This window comes from Pan troglodytes, chromosome 4 (genome assembly GCF_028858775.2).
Source record: "Pan troglodytes isolate AG18354 chromosome 4, NHGRI_mPanTro3-v2.0_pri, whole genome shotgun sequence".
In the NCBI taxonomy this organism is placed as follows: Eukaryota; Metazoa; Chordata; class Mammalia; order Primates; family Hominidae; genus Pan; species Pan troglodytes.
The window spans coordinates 43,820,728-43,830,761 of record NC_072402.2 but is presented as its reverse complement, the minus strand read 5'-3'; the positions used below and the strand labels follow the sequence as shown (position 1 = coordinate 43,830,761).

At 42.1% G+C, this 10,034-nt stretch overlaps 1 protein-coding gene across 5 annotated transcripts in view; it reads right to left on the bottom strand.

Moving 5' to 3' along the window:
• Nucleotides 1–10,034, bottom strand: part of MRPS27 (mitochondrial ribosomal protein S27) — a 100,663-nt gene continuing 90,629 nt past the window's right edge. For all 5 annotated transcript variants that reach the window (XM_517715.8, XM_009449037.5, XM_009449035.5 and 2 more), the window contains 4 exons: nt 8,745–8,847; nt 6,535–6,677; nt 4,157–4,324; nt 1–1,621 (listed from right to left, as the gene is read on the bottom strand). In XM_517715.8, the coding sequence (XP_517715.4) occupies nt 1,382–1,621; nt 4,157–4,324; nt 6,535–6,677; nt 8,745–8,847 (654 nt within the window). In that variant the 3' untranslated portion in view covers nt 1–1,381. The remainder of the gene's footprint in view (nt 1,622–4,156; nt 4,325–6,534; nt 6,678–8,744; nt 8,848–10,034) is intronic.

The window sequence follows — 10,034 nt, the reverse complement described above, 5'->3', positions numbered from 1 at the left end:
TGATCCCGGAACATTTATTTCCAGAGGCTTTTGATAGAAGAGCACAATCTTGAATAAAATTACACCACTGTACTTAAGGGCAACACTACATAGTAAGCAAAATCTGCTCTGAACCCTTTCACAGAAGAGACATTTCAGAAAGGAATTTTACATCTCCTGACAGTTTTACAACATTCATACCTCTGATGCACTTCAAGCCCCAACCCATCTCTCATTTTCTAACTTCTTTAAGAGAAATGTGTGTTCACAAGTTGTGTGTGCATGCACATGTGCCTCTGTGTGTACACAAAAGGCTCATTTTACCTACTTGATAAATGAGCTGAGACGATGTTTTGGAAAAAAAAAAAATTGGAAAAAAAATGTTACCCCAACACGATGGAGAAGCCAATCCAAAAAGGCTTCATGCTAGAGCTAGCTTTCTCCTCAGAACCTTACATCCTAAAAACGTCCCTATGGGTGCCTAAAAATGGAAATCCAGTGAGTTCATGGCCTTGAGTTCACTCCTGTCCTGAATTTCTCCCAGTGCAGGTCCAGAAGGGCGAGATGTGGCAGAAAGGAGAATGTGGGAATGTGTGAGTATCCCACAGCCAGCTCACAGTGCAGCTTGCACTCAGAAAGGAGACTCAGGAACACAAGGTCTCAGGATGCACAGTTCACCTTGGCCTCATGTACCTGGGCTGGGGAGAGGGAGACCATTCAAAAGCCTGTGCTTGGCCGGGCGCGGTGGTTCACGCCTATCATCCCAGCACTTTGGGAGGCTGAGGCGGGCAGATCACTTGAGGTCAGGAGGTTGAGACGAGCCTGACCAACATGGTGAAACCCCGTCTCTACTAAAAATGCAAAAATTAGAAAGGTGTGGTGGTATGCACCTGTAATCCCACCTACTCGGGAGGCCGAGGCAGGAGAATTGCTTGAACCTGGGAGTCGGGGGTTGCAGTGAGCCAAGATTGCGCCACTGCACTCCAGCCTGGATGACAGAATGAGACTCTGTCTCAAAAAACAAAAACAACAAAAAACAAAAGCCTGTGCTTCAACCTGACTCTTCAGCCTTGGTTTCTCCCAGTACTGTCACTGGGTCTTAGGAACTTTAATGCTCGTAACTAATCCCTGTGCCCCAGGAACTCCATTATGAGCCTCAAGAGTCCTCCTTAAGGTATTCAGCTGGTGACTTCAGTCTGACCACTAGCCACCTGCATAGTTCCATAGCCCTTCTTGGCATCTCAATGGGCAGTCATGGTGCCTTGCCATGTAGGGCACATAGCCTGCTTTAAGAAAAGAAGATGGGTAGAGGAAGCTGAGGCTGTTGTCCAGGCCACTGCTGAGTCCTGGCACGGGGTTGAGTGAAGTTCTTGTGAGACAGGTGGGGCCCTGGGGGACCCTATTAGGCAGATGCCTTTGCTGCTTTCTGAGCCTGGTACTCCTGCTTCGCTTGCTCCCTCTGTTGCTGTTCTCTCTGGATCAACTGTACAAGGTCTAGATGCCACTGCTGCAGATTCTGCTCATAGGTGGCGATGTCCTCTGCTTCACAGGTGGAGAGTTTTTCCTTGACAAGCTGGGTGGTCAGACTTAAAAGACCTTCTGACTCAATTTTGCCCAGAGCTTGAAGCTTAGAATGTAAGGCCTGTTGGAAACAAATGGGAAAAATGAGAAGAAAGGTAGAGAAGTGAGAGAAAGATACAAAGAGGAAAAACTAGCCCTGAGTGACTGACTTTAGATTTGAACAAAAGTTTGCTGACTCGTAGTTTAGTCCTCATTCTAGTGGCCCAGAATGAAGTCACCTGCAAAATAACCACACATTTTGCTGGTAGAAAAAAACCATTTTGTTGGGAAATGGCCATGCTGCCTTTCATCTAGGTGCTGTTAGCTGTGGTTATTTTTTTCAGCTCGGCAATTTTGCTAAGATGCACCACATGTAATTTCTCCCCTTTCACTCAAAAACAGTAAATGGAACTCCATATGCTGTGTCTCCCTGTGTAATTTCTTGTTTTAAACCACAAAGACAGCCAGCCTCTAACAAATCTATGTTTCCACCCTGACCTAACCAAACCAAGCAGCAAACTCCAAAAATAAGAATTCTAATATGCAAACAAAATGGCAGAGGCATCTGATAACTGGAGCAAGCCCAACCATACATGTGCCTTCAGAATAACTGAAACAAGTATTTGCCTTTCTGACGTTCCTCTCAACAGATGGAAATCAGTTCAAGGAATAGCTCCCCTGAGTGCCTGCACCGTTAGAAGTGTCTACCTGCTGTGCTCCACTGCATTGGGTCTTAGGAACTCTAAGACTGCAGGTCAGTCTTTATGTATTGCCTGCTTACAGCTCCATCTGAAATGGCAGCTTGGTTTGGTTGGTGTTGTGTTCCTGGAGAAGTAAGTATTAAAAACATTAATCTATTTAAGTACTTTAAGATGTACTCTCTCATTAGAGAGAGGGCCACTTACGGGGCCAGCTGTAGCTTATACCACACATCCCCATGTTCCACAAACAAATGCCACTCATTGGCACAGGAAAGGAGGCTTGCTTAACAGGGTTGGGGGTGGGCAGGGTGCCTAGGCTCCAGGAGGGGCCAGAGGCCTAGTGTGAGAGTCAATCATATAAAAATGGCTCCCAAACAAACGACCTCTGACTAATAAAAATCAGGCAACAGGAAGAAAAGGAAATGTAAAACGAAAATGATCTCTCTCTGACAACGCTCTCCATGTGGGGTTTGAGGCCAACAAGACAGCTTGGGACACCAGAATGAGGACTAAACTACGAGTTGGCAAACTTTTGTTCAAACCTAAAGTCAGTCACTCTGGGCTAGTTTTTCTCAGCTTTGCTGTCATCTAACATGAGAAAGGTAGTCTCTAGCATCCAGAGCTCTCGCGAGGAGAAATGCACTGGTGCCCAACACGCAGTTAGTAGTCAATAAATACTTGCCTTTTAAAAATTTTCATAAAAATACATTTGTAGAGGAATGAGGGCTGAGAACTTAATGCAGGCACAGGTTTCTATTCTCTGAGGCAAAGTATATAAGAAACAAGAGAAGGAAGTTTTAATTTTTAAAAATGGTATGGCAACCTTGGTCAATGTGAATGCAATGAATCATAATTTATGGGGCTAAGGAGATTTTTTTCTTTAGCCTTTCTAAACACACAAGATTAAGCAAAGAGCCTGAAGGGGCAGGCATGCAAATTCTCATCCCAGCTATACTGCCAATTCTCTGGGTACCTTGAGAATATCGATTAACCTTTCTTTCTCAGTTTCAAATTATAAGAGGGAAGTTGAGCAATGACTTTATAGAAGTACTGGGAGAAATTGCTGCTAAAAATACAACAGGCTCCTCCTTACAACACTGGGAATTAGGTTCTAATTACTGAAAATATTTAAACATAATAATCTAGCAAAGTTTACATCTTATCAGTAAGAAAATGACACAAGTTACACAAAACAAGTGGGAAAGTTTTTTGCTGTACCAAGAATTCCCATTCTGACAGCATTTTTTTCCCCCTTTGCACTAGACAAGAATCAAAGCAGCTAAGAAGCCAAGAGTTCAAACACTGAACACGGTTCTTTCCTGACACTGATCACAGAGCATTTTGGGATGTACAGAGTTAGAAGCTACCAAAGGTAGCTTGAGTGCTCAGGGCTGTTCTGGAAAGAAACAGTGCAAACTGTTTACAGCTTCTATGCAGCACAAGAGAACAACACAAAGCTGCCAAAGATGAGCAAAGAAAGACGCCCACGTCTTATCTCTACATACTCAAATGTGGCATTATAGTGTCTAACTGGGTTTTTAGGTTATCAAGCACATTTAGTACAAGATGGAGAAATGGCCAGATACTTTCCACCTGGGGTGGGAGTCAGGTTATTGCTATGAGGAGGCAAGCAATTATCCAGCTGACAGGTGCATATCAGGAATAAGTGGGTAATGACATGCCACCTTAGTGAACAAAACTGTGACCGATTAGCTCAAGTACAAAAAGGAGCATAAAAATTCCATTGGTTTCTTTTAAGACCACTTCCTGTGCAAAGCAATAAAAATGTAATTTTTGATGTCAGTTTTTAATGCCTCTTTGTGTGACAGTGATGCAGAAAGAATGCTTATCCATCACCACAGGAGAGAAGTGTGTTTTATGCGCTGCTAAGAGAGACACATTCTGCTAAGATTCACCTTAAATCGTTCCAGGTACTGAGGAAGCTTGGACTGCTCTGTTTCCTCGATGTCTAACTGCTCCACCAGTTTTTCTGACCCCTGGTTGTCTTCATCATTTTGGGACTGCTCCTCTGAAGCCCCATCAGCTGAAGTCAGAGCCTTCAGCACTGCATCCAGCACATCGAGCTGTGGAGCAGAAAGAGGGTCAGCAACCAAATGTTTTATGGCCCAAAAGCACATGGTGAAGAAAGGCTAGAGAAGGCGAAAGAAAGGAAGAATGAGCTCTAAAAGACTGTGAAAAGATTTCTCTTATAAAATTGTAGGAAATATAAATGGTTATATTTTTTCACATTATAAACACCCTATCAGATGGCGTGGAAAACAGTACAAGACAAATAGTAGAAATAAGCAAGCTAGCCTGGGTATGGTGGCTCATGCCTGTAATTTCAGCACTTTGGGAGGATGATGTGGAAGAATTGCTTGAGCCCAGGAGTTTGAGACCAGCTTGGGCAACACAGGGAGACTCCATCACTTAAAAAAAAAAAAAAAAGCCAAGCATGGTGGTGCACCCCTGTGGTCTCAGCTACTAAGGAGGCTGAGGCAGGAAGATTGCTTGAGCCTGGGAGGTGGAGGCTATAGTGAGCCATGATCACACCACTGCACTCCAGCCTGGGTGACATAGTGAGACCCTGTCTCAAAGACAAAACAACAAAATGCCAAATAAGCGAGCTACGAATTATTTGTATAAGTGAATCCGCACAATGGCAGCTAAGTTCGCTTTTAGTTAGCCAGACAGGAATCCAGGAATTATGCTTGATGGGCACTAAAGTACCTCCCACTTCCATGTCTTTCTTCCTCAATCAGTTTGGATTTGGGACAAAGGGATAGACAATTACAGAACACAACCAACCAAAGGCCATTTTAAGTGTATGTTAAAGCCTCTGGATACAGGCAAGGGTCCCCCTCAGAAAGATTTTTAGCTCACATGGTATCTGTAAATTAAGGATCAGTGTAATCCACATAAGCTGCTGGCAAAGACCAGAGATGCAGACATGAAATTCATTTGAATGAGGTGATTTCTGCGACTTAGGAAGTAAATTTAAAAATAGAGCATTTTTGTTTTGACCCCTCTCCCCTCTACTTTCACTTTGAGGTATATCTCCCTTGACCCACAGAGGGCCTAATCATCAGAAATGGGATATTAACAACAGCAAGGCCAGTAGAAACACCTACCTGAAACCAATTAATCCTGTCTATGTCATATCAGAACAGAAATCCTAAAAATATGCCAAGGCCTTTTAATACCACTAATACATCACATCCAAACTGGACACATAGCACATTCTTGCTGACATGTGAACTCATTTTCTACTGTTAGAATGCAAAGAATGCAAATCTGGCTGAGATTGGAAGGAATATTTCCCTGGCAAAGGATTTATGTATAATTTTGTGTTTTCAATCACCAGTACTGACTACAGCAGGGTTAAAACAAGTATAGTGAGAAATGTATATCCTTTGTTATAAACGTCTGGCAAAGAGCATAATGATTCACTAGACATAAGTATAAGGTGACAGGACAGACACCAGACCTGACCACCTCAGGACTGAAATGAAAGCCAAGGGATGAGTCCTAGCAACCAGAGTCAAGAAAAAACAAATATGTGGCTCTACGGTGACCTTTACGCCATGGTAACAAGACAACCAATGTCCTTCTCAGGACTCACACTGGCTGTAAAAGCTGTTTAGACAGGAGCAGACACTGCAGCTGCCTGTGGGGTGTAAGGCGCATCATGTCTCCTGGAGTTCGAGCAACCTCATACCATCAAGGGTCCTAGGTGACCAAGAGGCATGAGCTTTGGGGCTAGTGGGAGAGTAGTGTTCTCGTCCTGGTAAAGTGAACACCTTAGAACTTTGAAAGAAACATCTGACCGAGATCTCATCAGCATCACACATTCACACAGAATGGTTTATGATGGTTCCATCTCTGGTCCCCAGATTCATTTCTTGAGGACTTTTATGGGGAAAAATGCTATGTAGCCTCTCAGGACTACATGGGGTTACAGAAACACCAAACATATTTAAAATGAAATTTTACCCTCTCTTGAGTTCCCACTGAGATTTTTTTTTTTTTTGGTAAGGAGGTGAGGGACGAGGCAGTGGAATAGTTTTTTTTTCCTAGACAATGAACTATAAATCAATGTTAATCATATTTTCTAGTGCCTTTGGTCAGGAGCATTGAAAATGTTTGTGGTTTTGCATTTTTTCGACTTGATAAATACCTATTCTATAGACATATAGAAAGTAGGGGTAGTGGAAAGACAATGAAAACAAATTTAAAGCTCAGGTTATGGGAAACAGATGGCTAAATCTCACTGCCTTAGAGCTGAAGAACATACCGCTTCTCTACACAGCTTTATGTCTTCTGGGGAGGCAGCCACTTTCTCCATCACTTGAAGGGCTCTGTCAAGGTAGCCTGGTTTCCATATCAGAGGCATGTTGTGGTACACAGCCCGTAGCCCTTGCTGCAACTCCACCTTCCCTGTGGCCAAAAAGAACAATAAAGAATGCTCAGCCATGTCTTCCCACCATTTCTAAGACTGAGGACCTGAAGGCCCAAGTGAATGTTCACCTGGTAGCTCTAGAAATAGAGAAGGATCATTTTAAATCTGTACCACCAGACTCATCTCATTCGGTGACACTTCAGATGGATAATGACGAATGTGGTAAAATTCACTGTATCCATTTTGTAATGCAAAATTACATGAACTTAGTTTTCTTCTTTCTCATTTGGGCTGAGGATGTATATATAAACCACTGGGCTGAGGGCAATTGAGAGGCTGACATATATGGCTCTAGGTAAGGATACCCTTAAAAAACAAGTCAACTGAGATACAATTTTTGTTTCAAGAACAAAATCTTCCCCAGAAAAAGAAATCTCACAGCTTTCCTACTGTGAAAATTTTGTCAACATCCGACAACTTTCCCTGCTAGGAAATGTCTGTCATTTTTTGAAATCCTTCAAAACACCCAATCCTTATGAAAAGAGAAAAAACCCTCATCTTTCCCTTCTTTCCTTTGAGTTTCATCAGTTTTAAAATCACAGAGTTCTCATGATCTTTTTGGATCTCTGGACATGAATGTTTCTCTGGGTACCTCAAGCCATCACACCTGGAGTTCAAGATGTGGATGCTAGACAGCAGGGTCTTCTGGTAGGGAGATGGCTGTCTGTATTCCTGTGGCACAGAACCTGGCTGCACTAATGACCAAAGTCACCTTGAGCTGCCCAGTCTTAAATCCACCTTCTTTTATCTTTCCTGGGAAGGAGGATTTGGGAAAGCCAGAGTAGGACACAAACAGACAAAGCTTATCAGGCGACAGCTAATTTTAGACCTTTAAGGTGCTTGGGGCTGGACTGCAGTTACATTCTGGGCAGCTGCTTCCATCAGGGTTGAGTGAGGCTGCATGGCAAATGACACAATGAGAGCAAAGAGCTTCTGATCTGATGGCTGCTATCACAAAGAACCAGGGCCTCTGCTCACAAACCACAACAAAGTACATATTCTTTGCCCTGTCACTTCTGACCAATTCAGGCTGTATGACAGTCCTGAATGCTGATCTGAAAGCAAAGGAAAATACATGTAAATCAATATCAAAAGTAGGTGGCAAATAAGGAAAAAATTATTTTTAAAAAGAGTGGTCAACTCCTTTGTTAGTTTGATAGACAGTCAATAAACTCTGAAGTTCCTGAGTTATTATATCAGAATCGGCACCAAGAATAACACACTACATTCTGTTGGCAAAGATCAACTTCAAAAGCAGTCAAACTGCTATAACTTTATGATTTTTAAAAAACAAAGGTAAGCAGAAGCAATGTATAATTGAGAGATGCCTAACTACTTAAGAGACGATGGGAGAGTAATGAAATAACATAAATTTAATAAACGTCTGTAAATCGGGACGTTACATTTAGGTTGAATCTTATTTACCCAGATTCCACACAACCCAGGTTCCGAGGCCACTCTTCAGAAGGCTTTGTCCTCTTAACCTGTCTGATTTTCAATGCAATCAGGGCACAAGAGGAAAGCCATCACTGCACCTCCTGGTGCAATCACATGGTACCCATGAACCACTCCGCTTTTCCTGAAGTGCTACTACTTCTGCTCTTAGTTTATCTTCCCTTACCTGAAAACAATACCAAAGATACAAGTTCAACTCTAACTCTTAATTTCTTACCTTCTGGACTTTAGATCTAAAGAGACAGAAAGATCTTTGTTAATACTGGAAAAGATTCTACTAGCTAGTCTCCCTAAACAGGGCCAGAACATCCCTTTCTTTATCCCTTCTTCAGACTGATTACCACTGAATATTATTACCTATATCCACCAGAACTAGTTCTTGCTTTGCCAGTGATGGCAGGTTTTAAGAACCCTCTTTACTCTCTTATGGAGTAACTGTAAGGCCATCAAGGTCTATTTTTGTGTCTAAAAACGAAGGCTAATTGGATTTCACTGGTAAATTTAAATCAAATTACAATTTTATTATGAACTGGAAGAATGCAACAATTCTAACCATGAAGAACAGTATTTGTAAGGATCATTTAGCTTACCAAGAAGTGCATAGCCATACAACTGGGAACTGAAACCCACTGAGTTCTTTTGTTTTAGGCCTGGAAGCAATAGGGATGCACCAAAGTTCCTCTCCTCTTCCCACTGCAACAGAATATACTGGATCATGATCCATCTAAGCAACGAGTACTTTATACAAAAATGTGACTTTCAATGACACGAGGAAAAGAACATGTTATAGCATTAAGTAAACAAAGAAGAACAAAGCTATATATACATTATAATCCTAATTTTGGGATTAAAAGGTACTTACGTCAAAGAAAAATATAGGAAAGAAATACCCTATATGTTAATGGATTTTTGGGCAGTGAAATTATGAGTAATTTTGGTTTTATTCCCTGTATATCTTATTATTTTCCAAAAATTTGGCAATGAATAAGCGTTTCTTTTACAATCAGAAAAGCAAAACAAAACACAAATAAAGAGTACACTTTAAACCGACACTCGAGACAATCAAGATTCAACATGCTGTCAGCCCCACAATCACTCATACTGCTGTGGCCTGATGGAACAAGCTTTTGAATTTTAAAGAATTTAGCAATGATAAGACTTCTTCAGAGTGTTAGAATAAATACCACTATTAAATTGCTTTTAGATAGATTTGTGCTTCTCAAAAACAAATTAGGCAATCAGAAACAGTGATCGTTTCTTTCAGCCCAGGGTGCAAAATTACGCTTTAATGAAAATGAAGTCTTTAGAGACATGGGGGAAACAAAGGGCAAAAACACAAGCATTGCTAAACCTGCTGCAGACTAGTAACAATGATGACTGGAGGACTTCCTGGCAATGCGGCCAGGGGAGAGCCTTGGCAACTCCCCAGTGGGATCTGTGATCTTCTTGGTGCCACATGAGTACACACTGGACAGAGCTGGAGCCCTAACTCTGGCTTCAAAACATAGAACACTAAGCTCAGGTTGCCCTGCACTGGTCTCTGCACCAAGAGATTAGGGAGGAAGCAGAGAATGAATAATGTCTGCAGGCTGCAGTTACAACCACGGGCAAGTGAGGCACCCCAGATGTTCATAGGCACCCAAACCTCTTTACTGTAAGTAGGCTTTGTGCAATACAAGTGTCATTTCTTGAGGCTGCTCCCCAGTCTTTGAGAAAAGCAAAGACCTCAGAAGAAAAACAACGCCCCCCCCACAAGCACTTCTGCAGCACAGGTAAATAAAAGAGCTGGTAATTAAAAACCAAGTCATTTTACTTTCAAAAGGAAACCACTCTAAGAAGTTTGATTTTCCCCACCTAAAACTGCATGAAAAGTGGGGCCG